Genomic DNA, 17861 nt, shown 5'->3' with positions numbered 1-17861 from the left:
CTGCTTTTCTCGACTATTCTGTTCACCAACCGTTTAATTGGCACGTATCCGTGAGACTGAGTTTTCACTTTCAGCGGCACGACATTTCAAATTTTACTACTTTGCTTTGTCCTTATTTTCCATGGACTACGTTTTAAATCCATTCACTGTTCTGTTTCAGACGTATATTTCCAGAAAGCTGGATACGAGATCCCTCGATTGGACGACATTCTCTCACAATTTCTGAGATCCTCAGAAGAGCCAGCCACGACAAAAATATTCCACCTAGTGTACAAGATACATCAAACAGACGAAATACGCTAGAATTCAAGACAAATGTAATTATTCCAGTTTCAAAAAATCAGGTGCTGACAGGTGTGAAAACTAATGAATTATCTATTCAATAAGTCTTGGTTCCAAAATATTGACGCTAATTGTAAATATAGGAACGGAAAAACTGGTAGAAACAGACACTGGGGAAGATCAGTTTGCGTTCCAAAGAAGTGTAGGGACACATAAGGCAGAAGTGACCCTACAACTTTCCAGGGAACATAAGTTCAAGAAAGGCAAGCCTATTGTTACAGCAGTCGTAGATTTAGAGAAAGCTTTTGACAATACTGGCTCGACTATATTATTTAAATCTGTGAAGGGAGCTGGAGTAAAATACAGAGAGCGGAAGGTTATACACTCTTTAAAGCTGTGAACGTAGCAGATATAAGATACAGGGAGTGGAAGGTTATCTACAACTTGTAGAGAAACCAGATTGCAGCTGCAAGAGTCGAAGGACATGAAAGGGAAGCAGAGGTTGAGAAGGGAATGAGACAGGGTTGTAGCCAGTCCCCAATGCTTTTTTTTGTTTTTCACTCTGTTCGTTGAGGAAGCAGTAAAAGATCCAAGAAGCAATTTGGAAAAAGGGAATTAAAGTTCAGGTAGAATAAATAATAACTTTCAGATAGTGCTGATGACACTGAAATTCTGTCGGAGGCGGCAAAGCACTTGGAAGAGCAGTTGAACGAAATGAATAGTGTCTCCAAAAGAGATAATACGGTGAACATTAACAAAAAGTGAAACAAGAATACTGGAACGTAATCGAATTAAATGAGGCAATGCTGGGGACTTACATTAAGAAATGTGCCACTAAAAGTAATCGATGAGTTGTGATTTTTGGACTCGTGTAGAGAGGATATAAAATGCAGACTAGCAACAGCAAGAAAAGTATTTTTGAAAAAGAGGAGTTTGTTAACATCTTATATAAATTATAGCGTTAGCTTTTTCTGCAGGTGTTTGTCAGGAGTGTAGCCCTTTACGGAAGTGAAACGTGGATAATAAACAGTTCAGGCAAGAAGAGAATAGAGACTTTTGATATGTGATGCTATAGAAGAATACTGAAGATTACATGAGTAGATCGCATGACTAACGAGAGGTACTGAACCGAATTGGCTAAAAAAAGAAATTTATGGCGCAACTTGATTAGAAGTAGAGACCTATTGATAGGACGCACCCTGAGACGTTGAGGGAAAGTTCGAAGATGAATAGGCTTGCACGGGGGAGACAGCATGAAGAGCTGCATCGAAGTCTTCTGGCTGAAGACCACAAGAAAAGCAACAGTTATAGTTCATCAGTTCCTTCTACTACTGTACTTTTCCAAATTTCTCTTCTTCGGAGAGAATGTTCTGCCTTCTACAACTGAACATCACCTTCGTGTATTGCTAGGATAGACTGGGATATATCAGGAGACTGGCTGTGATGGAAAACTTAACTATAGCCGTCAATTAAATTAATGGATTAAGGAAACTCATTGCTGAATCCATACGAAAAGTCTGGGAAGATGCCCTAATGGAAAGTAGGTGGAATACATCTGAAAATACTCAGGAACAATATGCATGTGTATAGATCGGAACCGTAATGCACTGTAAAGTCTAGAGTAGGTAGAGGAGGTCTTATCCAGCGTTAGATATGAAGTAGCTGATGATAGTGATCATGATGACGATGCAACTGAAAAACTTTGTGGTTGTTTGGCTTGCCTTATGTATAAGCACAAACTATTCTGCTACGATCCCCATGAACGAAAATTTCCCTGTTTACTTGCCGCGATCAAGTTCGACACAACTTCCAACTGTCTATAAAGGCCGTAATAATCTTCATAAAAAATACAAGTGACTGAAATGGATGTAGAGGTATCTCCTTTGAAGTTAGAAGTCCTTATTAAACGCTAGACGACATCACGACAACACAAGGTAGAAAGCGAGAATCGAGAGGTCTGCATGCCAGAGAGGCACCCTCAGCGATCAGCGGCGGATGCTACAGCGCCCGTGGCTCTACCGAGAATGCTTCTGTGTAGTCTCCATGTGTCATATTTCGTATAGTCCTCCCTTTCGCCTGTGTGTCTTTGCCTTGTTTCAGCGAGTGAAGTTCTCGTAACTAATACAGCGAATATACACTCGTCTCCCTCCAAACCGGCTATTCCTTGCACAACTGGGTCCGGATTAGCGGAAGCGCCAGATTATTGAGAGTCTCTGAAATTTAGTTTAAACACATAGGGAGGACTATGTTTCATGAATTCCAAAGCTACATTCATTTTCATACGAAACTTAGTTCTTCAGTGCGTACATACTCCCCGAATTTTTAGTTATCGCAATGATGAGCTGCAGCGCTATCACGTAATCGCGTTACAACCATCACATCAGTACTGCATGTATCTGGTTGTTGCGTAATGTACTCCAAGAGGGTTGCCTGCGACTTCAGAGGAATCTCCGCGCTCTCTCTCTTATGTCGACTCCTCCAACACTTTCGTCATTATTTTTCTGTACGCTTTTGATTAGAGCTTCATGAGGTCAATATCACAGTTTCCTTCGTTCAGCCACTTAGAAATATTTATTCATTAATTTGTTCTCCTTCTGGAATGTACAACATTGTATAAGAATGTAATTAATTGAGAACATTATTGTCCCCGATAGTTCATTGTTATGCGCGTCATTTGTGCTTGATCGACTAGAGTCCAAATGTGGGTCCGTTTGTTGAGAGGCCGGACTACCGAGGGCCGCATTAGCGAGAGTTTAGTAAATTTATAGATGTGGCACAGTAAACGCAGCTATCAACGTAGTGAGTCGTCGCGAAGAAAGGAGTGGAGCATGGCGAGTGGTGCAAGATAGCTTGAAGATAAATAAAATGGATGGCATTGGATAACTTACCTATTAATGTAAGAGCGTAACCTTACACGGCCATAGTGGTCTCTCGGCAAAACAGTTTCTCCTCCGTTGGTAGACTCGCAGCCACCGTGGTTTAACAACAGTTTTATCCATTTAGGGACAATTATTGTACAACATATCGCAGCTCCACAACATACAACTTTTGTGATAAGTCACACTCGCAGTTATTTCAGAAAGTGTCTCAGCAAACAGTCTTCCTGAATCGCAGGAAATATCTTTCTCCTTTCTCCCATAACGCCACATTGTAATTGCTTCAGGTTTCTATGTATCCGGATTTCCAATGCTCAGAGTAATTTGAAATACTCAAACGGCCGCGTTACACTAGCGTAGTTTCCTCCTCAAGGGTAACACTGATTAGAGTTTTAACAACACGGAGAACGTTTAACGGCAGTGCCTACTGTACCTCAGCTGCGTCGGCGCAGCAGGCGAATTGGTTCAGGAGTTCAACGTCGAACATAAACTTTTAAGCAGCTTTGAACACAGAATAGGAATGTAATTCTTGGCGATAACCTGCGGCGGCTCTTAATCATGTGATTAGTATGGCACGCAGACAGCGACGAGAAGGAGAGAAAACTTAGCTGCCGTCGTCCAAGGCCAGTGCCGCTTTTAAAGTTCCTGGAAACTGCTGCGTTCCTTCAGTCATTTCGGTACCATATAAGTTACCTCGTTATAACTTTGCGTAAGCCATTACTTATTGGTTTCCCAACCTGGACTTTGTGATGTCTGGAATGGTCTTGAGAAGTTTCCATCATGTTCAGCTACTTGTAGCAGGTGAGTAGAAAATGGGCGACATTCAGAACGGACTGTAAGCGGTAAGCAGTATAACTATCCCACCATATTTAACTCTTCATAATGACTGAAGAATATTAAAACCGAGGATTATCTGCATGTGTGACTAGCCAACCTCGAGTGTACAACAGAACCTTATTTTGCGGCACGATAGAGCAGACTCTGTAGCTGAGATGCCAAGAGCATCATCTGTGGCGGCATTCTTTCTGTGGGATTTCTCCTGAAGGCCATCTGAGCATTAATACAATCACTGCCATTGCAGAATATATTTACTATTACAATGGGATTACAAAACAGATCAACGTTAGAGGGCGCCGGCCGCTGTGGCGGACCGGTTCTAGGTGCTTCAGTCCGGAACCATGCGGCTGCTACGATGGCAGGTACGAATCCTGCCTCGGGCATGGATGTGTGTTATGTCCTTAGGTTAGTTATTTTAGGTAGTTCTAAGTCTAGGGGACTGATGACCTCAGATGGTAAGTCCCATAGTGCTCAGAGCCATTTGAATCATTTGAACCAAATTGTAAGTACAAAAACTACTTGTTCATTATGGGACTTAAATGTTTACAAAACATGAAAATTATCCATTTCCTTGCTTATTGTAAATTGCTTAAGATTATTTACAAAAGCTGTTCGCTACAGCTGCACTCCCATATCGATAGCTTTGTTATGGTGCGTGGTGGTGGGTAAGTAGGCAATGACATCAGCTGCCCTCACGCGTCTGCCTATCTGGACAAGCGTAGCCCGTGAGTGTGGCCCACTCTCTCTCCTCCCAAACTGTCCCAACGCACGCTGCGTCGGCACCTTCGGCACTGCTGCCAAGCAATGCGTACAGAGCGGCATGGTAGGAGCGCGTTATGCATCGTGCTATTGAAGTAGCTATACGTTATACTATGTGTATGTATTACCACAAATAACATGGAAGTATGGACTGAAGACATATAAAATTGTATAAGCATTGTATTCGTTACTATGAACCAATAAAAGCATTTCCACTAATATGATGAAGATCAAAATTCAAAGAATAAATAGCGTTTTCAAAGAGTGCATATTTTCCCAAAATTTGCTTAATATTCTTCAAATCAGTAAGTATCTGATGCTCCAATCTTTCTTCGCGAGGTTCACTTCAACCCCATACCAAATTTCATAGAAATCAGTTCAGTGGGCCAGTAGTGGAAACATAACAGAGTTACTTTCGCATTTACAATATTAGTATGCATAAAACTATCAGTTACGGTGTCTTTTTCTTCGTGATCCGATTTTGATTAACTGTAGCCTCCACGGAGCCCCAATTCATGCTCAAGTTACCTGCGAAAACATCATGAAAATCCGACTAGTAGTTTCGCAGAACCCTGTGAAAGCCACAGGTATATAATTAGTATAGAACAGCTTCTGAAAGTAGTAATAAACCACTCACATGGTAGTGAAGAGAACACATCACTGATGTGGTAGTGTAGGATAGTAGTCTTGAGCTTACAGAGATCAATAGCACTAAAATCTTTCATTATCTGTGACGTTTCTTCTGCATGAATGAGTCAAAGCATGTCAGATTGTCGCAGCAAGACATAACTCACTCATGTGAATGCACAAGAAACCTCTTGTGTGCATTGTTTAACGTTCCATGTGAGCTACCTCTTTAGTACGATGTGTGTATGTAACTATGTCAGCATTGTCATCGATCAGAGATAGAATGAGACAGAAAAAAGAAATAAAAGGAAAATCTACTGCCAGTCACTGAGAAGAAAACATCACCAACTCGATGACATATTTTCAGGGAAGGGAAAAACACGATATTAGTCCCAGCAGTCAAACCCAAGCAAAAATTTGGGCCATAATTCTGATAGCAAGCACTTGACGTTCCAAATATACAGCTTTCAAATATCGCTCGCAACATTTGTCTCTCGCTCCCACCCACTGCAGCTGCCTGAGCGCGAAGTACTGTACATCGGAGGGTGTAAGAGGTTTGCGTCATGGTGACATGCTTTTTGCATTATGTCAAAGCTCGCGGTTTCTAACATGTAGCTTATGCCAGAGATGTCTTTGATCATTTTTACGTTGCGATTCGAAATGCAGTGTAAATGAATGAAACGAATCAGTGTGTCATTAAAGAAGCAGCGGAGTGCTATTTCATCATTGGCACCGCTGCTGAGCCTTCTTTTCTTTATATTTTATAACTGACAATATTGAAGGAAGTACATAACCAGGAGATGCGTTATTCTTCAGCGTGATTTGGTGTAATTAAACTGTAAAACGAGAATAATTAACTCCATTTTATAATAATTCTTCAGATGCTTTGGTTTACTCATTTTGCTTTTGTGGCATGTGTTCTAGAACAGGATTTCATAACACGTTTGGCAGATGTGCCACAACTCTCCACCCCTCTTCCCTCGCCTTCAACAACCCCCAAATAGTAGGTCTATTGTCGTAACTCCACTGTAAAAAGCAAGGTCGTGCTGAAAAGTAATGCCTCCAATTTTATTTGTAAACACTTAAAGCTTTTTAAACAAAACAAACGTTATTAACGTTCTAAATCTTTATTATTTATGTCTGCATATTTATTTTTCAAAATAACCACTCTGGCGGCGAATACATTTCTTCTTTGTTGATACCGTCACTGTAGAATGTTAAACTTTGGTGACGGTGTCGAAACATCACCTCTGCTTGCACCGCCTCGTCACCATCAAAGTGAAGGTGGTGTTTAAGTTTCGGAAACAGATGAAAGTCGTATGGGGCCAACGGGGCTGTGTGGAGGATGCTGGGTGGCAGTGAACCCAAGGCGTTGGATTGTTGCAGATATCGCGGCGCTTGTGTGTGGTCTGGCATTCTAATGCTCAAGGAGAACGTGCTCCATATCTGGATGAACTCTTCGATTTCTAAACTCAATTACAGCATGCTGTTTCTCACGCACCGATACAGTTATGTTACGCAGCGCTATATTTCTTCTCATAAAAAATTCGAAGGCCTTACTTTTCAGCACGCCTTCGTATTTCGCGCCCGGGCGTTAAGGCGACTGCAGTGGGCTGGAGCGAGTGACAATAACCTGTGCGCGCCAAATTTAAAAACTGTACAGTCAGAAATTCACAACTGCGTAGTTTCAGACATCAGAATTACGGCCCAAAATTTCGAGCGTGCTCGATTGCAGGGACATATATATTGCAGGTGGACTTTATTCTTCTTAAAATATGAGATCGAATTGGTGATTTTTCCATGTGAAACTCGCTAATAATACATTAACAACACGTAATACTGCGCTAAGAAGCACATTGCTTCTAAAATAAACTGTGAGTGTGGTTAATATTACGATAGAAGTGGAGAACGAAAGAACAGCTTGTTTGTCCAAATGCAGATTGGTCAACTCAAAATTTAAAACATCCAGCTTTAGTGTCAGACAGTGCGACATTTATGCCCAGTAGGCGCTGGACTTGCCTCCTTGCTCCCTTGTACAGTCAATAATTTTGTTTCTAACCTCTTCCTGCCACAGAGAATTGCTCGGTGTAATACGCTGCACGAACGGATAATAAAATAATTTCGATAAAAAAGTCGACTTACCACGTTTCTCCTCCTCTGATCTTCACATACACTTAAGAGCCATTGAATTAGAGATATATGATGTGTTGGAGAGATACCACTACGGCCGCCGGGGTTAATGTGATAGTGCAGCTTGCACGCGACCGGGATGTTAACAGACTTTGCACTGATCGTTGGTGTGACAGTCGGATACAGGACGAGCATCTGATGCGGTATGTCCACTTACAATCATGGCCCAATCGGGGGTGCCTGACGCAGGGGATACTCAATGAAGAGTGCAAAAAATTACAGCCAGAAGGGTAACAACCGAGTCCTAACTGCCTAACTGGAAGGTGAATGCATAACAGAACTGCAACAGCGCTGAAACAGACTGTAGAATCCGCAAACTTTTCCCGAGCATTCTCCGAATCCTTGGTCATGTAAACTTCATTCAAGGCCAGAATTAAATTTTCACTCTGCAGCGGAGTGTGCGCTGATATGGAAACTCCTGACAGAGTAAAACTGTGTGCCGGGCAGAGACCCGAACTCAAGACTTTTGCCTTTCGCTGGGAAGTGCTCTACCGAAGTAGCTACCAAAGCACGTCCTCGCAGCTTTACTTCCGCCAGTACCTCGTCTCCTACTTCACAATTCACAGAAGCTTTCCTACGAAACTTGCAGCACTAGCACTCCTGGAAGAAAGGGTATTGCGGAGCCATGGCTTAGCCGCAACCTGGGGCACGTTTCCAAAATGAAATTTTCACTTTGCAGCGGAGTGTACGCTGATATGAAATTTCTTGGCAAATTATAACTATGTGCCAGACCGCGACTAGAACTCGTAGCCTTTTCCTTTCGCGGGCGAGTGATCTACCGACTGAAAGGCAAAGGTCCCGAGTACAAGTCTCGGTCCGATACACAGTTTTAATGAGCCAAGAATTTTCAATCAGGGCATGGTACATTACTTAACGCTACACGTTCTATATCCAGTTTACCTGTACAGTTTCACCAGGAAAGGCAATGATATCTGTCAGTGTGAACATACTGGAACACCAGAGCACATAATCATTAACTGTGACCTCTATAATAGAATTAGAGAACCAATGGTGACGAACATCTGTAGGTTTAGCGATTTCTTAATGGCGGATGACAATAGCCAATGTCATATCATTTTCCAGCATAAAAAAAATGCCAGGTTAGGACCATTACAAAACTTCTCTCATCCAGCACAGCATCATCACTGTGGCGTGAATGTGAATAACGACGTGTTAGGGAGTGTGTCTGGCGTTATGGAAGATGTGGATGTGAGTGTTGTGTTGGAAAATGTCCCTCACAATCAAGGTCATAGCGGCACAGCAGGCAGAACCGGCAATATCACATCAGCCCAACTACGATGCAACATCGATTTCGTCGGACGCTTTGCTGCTGCGAGGATGTGCATAAAACCCTATCGATATCGAGTGTTTTCAGTATTGTAAAACGTACCAGAACGTCAACATTGCAGGTATCGAATGGTGTGGGAGAAAATAACGTGTCACACTATGTAGTATCTATCCAGTATACAGGAAAGATAAGCGCAGCAGTAAAACTGTTTATCATTCGCAATCTGTTATTAACATATCACACTCAAGCAACATTTACCTTTAATATTACATAAGTGTCCATTACGTTTATCATTCGCAGTCTGTTATTAACATATCAGACTCTTGCAACATTTACCTTTAATATTACATACGTGTCCATTACACAGGAAAAGTGGTTTGCGGATTCAGATGAATGTGAACTAAATGTACTTGTGAGTAACGGCAGCAGCTGTATGTTTCATGAATATTTTCCTGCTATGAGTTGGTGAAGGACTGGGAATTTGGGGACCCCTTTCTGTGTACAGTATTGTCCACTACCGGGCATACAGCAACGCAGCTGGAGGGATGTCTCACACTATTACGCGTTTCCCGTAAGCTGACGACCCGAGGTACAGACTGGACTGAACATATTGAACCAGGCAAAGATCTGAACCACCGTCTTTCCGAATACGAGTTCGGTGTCACAACCACTGGGACACCTCGATCTCAGGTACACTGTAGGTTGTGGGCATCTATTATAAGATGGCAGCAGTAGTACCGGATGGTTATAAGTAAAGAGCAGCTACTCTTAAAAGTCCAGTGTGGGCTGTAATTACTTTATGACAGCAAAACTTGGTAGATATGCTAATGCGTCAATGCGGAAATGGCTTACGCTGGAAAATCTGACGCTGAGCAAACTGTGTAAGTTGCAGTCAACAATAAAATAAACATTATGACTTTCTCAATTGTTTGGCCTTTTCTACCCTTGTCCCGTACCTAATCCATTACATATGGAAACATATCTAAACGTCTTTCTTGCATTCAAAGTGCCACGTTTGCTCCTGGTGGCCAAAATTGGAACCATTTTTTTCCAACGTAAATCGGTTCCACAGTTGTTGTTGTTGTTGTTGTGGTCTTCAGTCCTGAGACTGGTTTGATGCAGCTCTCCATGCTACTCTATCCTGTGCAAGCTTCTTCATCTCCCAGTACCTACAACAGCCTACATCCTTCTGAATCTGCTTAGTGTATTCATCTCTTGATCTTCCACTACGATTTTTACCCTCCACACTGCCCTCCAATACTAAATTGGTGATTCCTCGATGTCTCAGAACATGTCCTACCAACCGATCCCTTCTTCTAGTCAAGTTGTGCCACAAGCTCCTCTTCTCCCCAGTCCTATTCAATACCTCCTCATTAATTATGTAATCTACCCATCTAATCTTCAGCATTCTTCTGTAGCACCACATTTCGAAAGCATCTATTCTCTTCTTGTCTAAACTATTTATCGTCTACGTTTCACTTCCACACATGGCTACACTCCATACAAATACTTTCAGAAACAACTTCCTGACATTTAAATCTATACTCGATGTTAACAAATTTTTCTTCTTCAGAAACGCTTTCCTTGCCATTGCCAGTCTACATTTTATATCCTCTCTACTTCGATCATCGTCAGTTATTTTGCTCCCCAAACAGCAAAACTCCTTTACTAGTTTAAGCGTCCCATTTCCTAATCTAATTCCCTCAGCATCACCCGACTTAATTCGACTACATTCCATTATCCTCGTTTTGCTTTTGTTGATGTTCATCTTATACCCTCCTTTCAAGACACTGTCCATTCCGTTCAACTGCTCTTCCAAGTCCTTTGCTGTCTCTGACAGAATTACAATGTGATCGGCAAACCTCAAAGTTTTTATATCTTCTCCATGGATTTTAATACCTACTCTCCACAGTAACGCATTAAAATATCTACCAAGCTTCGCTGCCATACGATAATTGCACACACTGTGAGTAGCTGCACTTAAATTATAAATTATAACCACCCTGTATGTTTGGAGATACAGAAAAAGAGTTTTCCAATAGTTTTGGGTTTTATTTTGTAATAAATTGTGCGTCGTAACTGCATCCCTCCAACTTTCACGAAACTAAAATGAATCATGCCCCTCTCCGTGCTCCGTGCCCCCTCCCCCACCGACAAGAGCTTAGATCATGAGTGCGTTCTTGTCCGCAGACGTGGTGTTTCATTGTCGCGACAGTCGGTTCGATTCCACTACGAGCCTACTGTATCTTTTGAAGAAGTCCGCTTTTTAATTGATGCTGGGGGAAGGACAGGTCTTTGATCGCTTGACGGCAGACCGTTGGCGAGGGGAAGAACTGTGGTGTGGCAACACCACTTGCCCATTTCGTTATTCCAGGATACGGAGAAAGTCTGGAAGGGGAATAACCTGCGTAACGCGAGCCGAGCGGTGTGGTGCAACTACCGAACACGACACCTCGGCCTCATCAGGGGATGTGTTCCGGCTTGTGGACAGGCTGGCTACACGGAGACCACAGGCTCACACCGCCATTCGACTTTTCCTCTTCCTTCGTGTAATAACAAAACCGCTCGGTATGATAGTATTCAGTCTCGTTTCACGCGTTTATTAGTCACCTTTTCAAGCTAATATCTGTTTAACGACGTATTCCATTTACTATGTTCGTTTATACAAATTTTTAATAGACGACTCATTACAACTGGGAAGGACTATCTCTAAAGCTATATAGACTTCAGTCACTCGGTATTGTCCAATTGACACGTCACGTTTCGGCAGTATGCTGTCGTCTTCGGGCACTGTTATCTATTTCTGTCATTCTTTAGATTACTAAACGCTAATGCACAGCCTCACAGCCTACGCACTACGGGAAACGATAATATCGCAGCAACAATCTTCAATGCCAAGAAGTAAGAACGGTACTGCCAAGTCCTCTTACGATTTCCCACACCTTTGAGTATAGGAAGAGCATTTACTGTTAAATAGGGCAGATTATAAGATTTTATCGACTCTGCTCTAAAGTAAGAAGACAATGTACGGAGTCTGTAGGGCTTGTAAATCTACCGGTGATATCCGTAGTATACATCTGTAGATGCTTTTTTAAGACGATAGTGGACGAACGTCAAAGATACAGATGATGTGTGGAGGACCACAAATAGTAGCATGAGTTTCCTTCACTAGCTCATTATTCATATTGCGCCGCGAGTGTTGCTTCTGCGTAAATAAGACGCAACCTGTAGCACAGGTTCGTGGGGGGGGGGGGGGGGGGGAGCGAGCTATAGAGGGGGAGACTTTCGAATCCTGCCTCGGGAATGGATGTGTGTGATATCCTTAGGTTAGTTAGGTTTAAGTAGTTCTAAGTTCTAGGGGACTGATGACCTCAGATGCTAAGTCCCATAGTGCTCAGAGCCATTTGAACCAATCTACATTCTCAATTACCTGCTGGAATACTCCAGTCTCTGTCTTCCCCTACAGCTTTTATACTCTACAGCTCCCTCTAGAGCAAGGAAGTTATTCCCTGGTATCTTAACAGGTGTCCTAGCATCCTATCCCTTCTTCTCGTCAGTGTTATCCTTATATTCCTTTCCTCGCCGATTTTGAGGAGAAGATATATATGGCTATTTCGAAGATTCATTCGAGTGCTTTCGCCTGAATGAAAAGATGTTTCCGTACTTTCTCTTACCATGAGACTTCTTCTTAGATTCACTGTAACGGAGAAAAAGTTTTGCCGAGAAAATGTCGTTAATACCAGAGCAATTTTGTTTTTGTTGAACTGTCAGATGCAGAACAATACTGCAAATCAAGTCTGAAATTGATCTACGGTTCAGTTTACTTTACAAAAAAAGAAATGGAAATGAGCGTTTGGCGTCATTGGCCAAGAGGCCCCTTGCCGGGCAGGTCCGGCCGCCTTGGTGTAGGTCTTATTACATTCGACGCCACATTGGAGAACGTGCGCGCCGGAGGCGGATGAAATGATGATGAAGACAGCACAACACCCAGTCCCTGAAGTCCCTGAGCGGAGAAAGTCCAGACCCAGTAGGGAATCGAACCCGGGCCCGTAGGACGGCAATCCGTCACGCTAACCACTTTTTTTTTCGTTGATCTTATTTTGTTCTATTTTGTTCGTTGAATTTGTTCGTGGCGGACGTCCGCGGACACTCGTGTTCAGGTTGTTCGTTGATCCGTTCACTCAGTTTTTTTTTATTACTGAGGGTAGCTAAACCCTCTGGCCGAACACGCTGAGCTACCGTGCCGGCATACCACTCAGCTATCGGGGCGGATTTTACTTTACATTTCTACCTTAATACAATCGTGTTGCCCGTGTTTTGTGCAAAGGGAGAGCAAGGAATACGGCATCACAGAAAACATTATTATTTTGCCCCATTTATCCCCAAAAGAAATTCATACACAGTCGGTGAGAGTATGTAAGAATCTTGCTCATCTGTTTTTAGCAGAAAGAGGTAGAGCGCGCTCAAACGCCTTTTTAAGATGATCCCTGTGAGAGATGTGCCAAAACTGCAAGCACGGATGAAACATCAAGAAGGTCTGTAACATGATACTGGGCGGTCGGCTGTTACAGGTGTGTGTTTTAGTTAACGCTATAGATGTATTATAATATAACGGATGGATTGTTTTAGGTATACGAAGGGACTTCAGAAAGTAAGTTACACATGACGTCTCACACTAAGACCACTGGGCAACAAGAGCAGCGCATTGTCACAATAGAGTATACGTTCCGGGTTTCGTGTACGGCCAGCTCTGCAGCGGTGCGTATAACTGTGTTGATAAATAGTGTCATGTATCTGTGTCACTTTGAACTGTAGCACAGCTTTCAAGAAAATCTGCTTGATCTGCAGTGTTAATGGGTAAATTACATTTTGAAGTCCCTTCGTACAATTAACTAGGAAATAGTTTTGTGCAGGATGGGGACTGTCTTTTTGATAGCTGAGCAAAAGCAAATGTGAAACCGAAATTCTTCGCAACATTTGAACAATTCTATAAAGAAGCTAATTTTGTGCTCTTGAGTGATAAGGAAGAGTGTTGCAGCGAGAGGAAAGTGTATCTAGGAATAAATATATGATGTTTCCTGGCAGGTGTTTCAATCTAGAGAGTAATTTTAGAATGACATGAACGAACGCATACTAGAGACCCCCATAAGCAGTCTCCGGCACTTTCTACTGTTTTTGTTGCCATTCGGTGCAGCATTTATAAATGTTACATATTATATAACGCCTGAGGGTTATGCAACTCCTTCGACACCACTGAGTGCGTTTTGCCTAACTTCAGGCCCTAGAGCAGCCGACAGACTGAATTGGTGTCGAAGTTTCTGACAGATATAGTTTTCTAACTTGCTCAACAAAGTTGTGTGGGTGGCACCGCGTGTGTTGCCAAACTGCGGGATCTTAAACGGACTCTTTGTCGTTTTACTGACTCACACGTTAGTGTTGCCTTCCTGTGACACAGGAAGGCGAAAAACAGAAGGGCTGAAAAAGCATAAGTACCCCCTACTGCCTCGGATCACTTTAAAATTCGTCAAATAATTTTGAACGGTTCCTAGTGGTTCTAACCTGCACACGAAGACAAAATCTGCGGTCTTGCTGCACTCCGAAGGCTTGAGACCAAGTTTAATGACGATACAGTCCTACAATTTCCTAAAAGAACTGTTAAAATGGCCGATGGTGTCAGCAGTGTTAAGAAAATCTTCCCGTTGCTCATCGCTCTACGAACTAGCGTTTTCGACCGCGAAATGTGATCAAAGGCCCAGGAAAGGGGTGGGTTCAAGGAACCGTGTCGTGTCGATTCTGAGCGGCGGTGAGTCTCAAATGTTTTCTTTGCAGCCCCGCTTCGCCTCCCCCTCCCTCCTTAATGAATCATGTGATTTCAACGGTGGATGTCGTTGTTCTGACCTCTTTAGCAGAGACTTCAAAAGAAGGGCGGAAATTTGGTCTCTTATGGCGACTCAACTCATTCTGTGACGCGTCCACGGTGGCGTTGGCAAAATTGTATTTGGTGCCGATGCAACCCACATTGCAGTTTACATGAACTTCTGAGCTGTGACCTTTCTGTCACAAGTGCCGACACACTGCTCTTTGAAGCGTCGCTAAGCCAGAGGGTGACGTCGCAAGGCGCCACGGTTTTGCAGCGTTACAGAGGAAGATTGTAGGTACCTTTGAGCGAAATTTCAACTTACACATCGCAGCAATGGGAGACAATTATGGGGTGATCCTTTAGTTCTGTTCTGCATTGTAGTTACATAACGTGTGGACGATTAATCCTTACTTCGTCAGTCGAACACTATCTTGTACTTTGACGCGGAAGGTCTTCTAACATGGAACACAAGATATTTGCACAAATGAACTGAGTTGCTCTAACTCTTTAACATTTTCCGCCGGCCGCTGTGACCGAGCGGTTCTAGGCGCTTCACTCCGGAACCGCGCTGTTGCTACGGTCGCAGGTTCGAATCCTTCCTCGGGCATGGATGTGTATGATGTCCTTAGGTTAGTTAGGTCTAAGTAGTTCTAAGTCTAGAGGACTGATGAGCTCCGATGTTAAGTCCCGTAGTGCTTAGAGCCATTCGAACCATTTGAACAATTTTCCGTTTTTTGGAAATTTGTGTCAGTTACCAGTAGTTTCTATTTCGAAACGTTTTTAACTCGTAACTGGTGTTTCATCACACGTCTTAATTTGATTTCCCTTTCTGATTATTGGTGTGAAGTAGAGTAATGATGTAACATATAGACTATTGAATACAGTACTATCAATAATGTCGAGATTGAGATAGAGTAATGGTGTAACATATAGACTACTAAATACAGTACTGTCAAGATTTTCTCGATTGCAACACTTCTAAATTTGAATAGAATATTTGTTCCTAGGTACATGACCCTGTTGTATCTTGGAACAGTTTCTTATATTTGTAAAAATCTTGCTTTTCCAGAGAATTTTTTTGGAACTTCAGAAAAAGAATGCATCACGTTTAAAGGGGTGCTATCATTTCAAAACTGTAAGAAAATATGTTACACGGTTGCCTAAATGCGAAAATCTGGGAAGTATCCGAGGATATTCTCCACTACTGTAGATACGACATTTGTTGATTTCAACGTGAAAGAAAGCAACGACGTGAGTGGAACTAGTGGGCCTGCACGAATCATGCAGAAGTAATTCCCTCTGGCGAAAAGGTCAAGCCCAAAGTTTTCAGGTTTTGCAAATGGAGCTGTTCTTATTTTAAAGGGTGACACAATGAGTGTCGAATACTGTGTAATTCTTCTGGAGCAAAGAAGAAGAAGAAGGGAAAAATTGATTTAAGAATGGAAAAATTAAGGGATTTGAAGCATGAATTTCACCAAATCTGGCACCTTCCGCTTGTCACCTGTTTCTACTTCTAAATAATATTGTGACTGGTAAATTTCGGTTCAGTGAAGAGGCTGTAACAGTGGAAGATGGGTATTTCGCACATCTTTCCACACTTCAGCGGTGAAGAGACTGCAACGTTTTTGGGAAAAGTGTATTGACCTAAAGCGGGTTGCGTCATAAAACACTGTTTTACGCAGCTATATTAGCAAATTTTCAACCTTCTCACGTATGTTTCACTACTTTTGATAGTCTGCTCATCAGATACGAACCATAATACTTTACAGCAACACAGAATAGTTCCACTCGAGTCTGAAGGACTATCAGCGGACGCAGCTGTGACTGTACTTTTACCTGCTTACATATCAGATGCGCATCACGTGCACTTCTTTCCTTCCAACGCACCGTGTATCCGCATGCTGACACTATCCAATGTCTCAAACCACTAATGAAGGATTTGTTCTTTGCAGAAACAGATGAAACCAGACATGTGAAGAGTTTCCACTCATCCGCCATTGTGGTTCAAATTCTGCTGACGAAAGCCTCCAAAGATGCCACCAGAAATGGAACCTTCCGTGCTTAACGGGTAAGTGAGAGCCTGCCTTAAGCCTTCACAGACCGCGAGAATAAATCGTCTACGGGATCTTGTACTGCACATGATCTCAAAATTTAGTACTCGGTGCAGCTCTGAGGACACCGAGGATAATGCTGCTTAACTGCATGTTGTGTAAATTTATGACCAGACTAAATATACAACGCAGCTTTCGATTGCAAATGTGTTTAGCTTCAAAGGCATTTTTAAAAGAATCTGCCAGCTGAGGCTGGAACACTTACTGATGGACTAAAGCAGCATTGTTATATCGGGTGTCCTCCTTTAAGATTCGTCAGAAGTATTTTCTCTGGTGTTTCGGCAGAGATTTTCAATTTAGTTCCTGCACTGTGCACTGGGTAGCTGGATTCAGCCTAGACAACCACGGCTCGCCACGTCTTTCGCGTAACGCATGTTGTCAACAAAAAGCGTCGGTTTTTTTTCATTTACAATCAAAATTATTTTAAATCGGACTTTAACATGCTCATAAGGCGCTCCTAAATTAGTATAGGTAGATATTCGTTTCATCGATGTGTATTAACTGGAAGTGTAAAACGACAATCCAGCAGTGTGTCAAGTAGCTCTATATGCTTGACAGTAGCAGTTAGCGCGGGCCAAGACACTGCTGTCCCTGCTGAACTAAAGGTTATTCTTCGAGTTTTACTATCCCTGTTAATATACAGGGTGTTACAAAAAGGTACGGCCAAACTTTCAGGAAACATTCCTCACACACAAATGAAGAAAAGATGTTATGTGGACATGTGTCCGGAAACGCTTAATTTCCATGTTAGAGCTCATTTTAGTTTGTTCTTCCACCTACGCTCAATGGAGCACGTTATCATGATTTCATACGGGATACTCTACCCGTGGTGCTAGAACATGTGCCTTTACAAGTACGGCACAACATGTGGTTTATGCACGATGGAGCTCCTGCACATTTCAGTCGAAGTGTTCGTACGCTTCTCAACAACAGATTCGGTGAACGATGGATTGGTAGAGGCGGACCAATTCCATGGCCTCCACGCTCTCCTGGCCTCAACCCTCTTGACTTTCATCTATGGGGGCATTTGA

The 17861-nt window shown here is 42.6% G+C and overlaps 1 protein-coding gene across 2 annotated transcripts in view; it reads left to right on the top strand.

The window, feature by feature from the left end:
* Positions 1–17861, top strand: part of LOC126482332 (uncharacterized) — a 652552-nt gene that overhangs the window by 233718 nt on the left and 400973 nt on the right. For both annotated transcript variants that reach the window (XM_050106392.1, XM_050106393.1), the window contains exon 3: positions 16672–16787. In XM_050106392.1, coding sequence (XP_049962349.1) covers positions 16753–16787 — 35 coding nt within the window. In that variant the 5' untranslated portion in view covers positions 16672–16752. The remainder of the gene's footprint in view (positions 1–16671; positions 16788–17861) is intronic.

This window comes from Schistocerca serialis, chromosome 5, assembly GCF_023864345.2.
Source record: "Schistocerca serialis cubense isolate TAMUIC-IGC-003099 chromosome 5, iqSchSeri2.2, whole genome shotgun sequence".
NCBI classification, from domain to species: domain Eukaryota; kingdom Metazoa; phylum Arthropoda; class Insecta; order Orthoptera; family Acrididae; genus Schistocerca; species Schistocerca serialis.
Note: the sequence above shows the minus strand (reverse complement) of the source record. Positions and strands in the feature narration are given on the sequence as shown.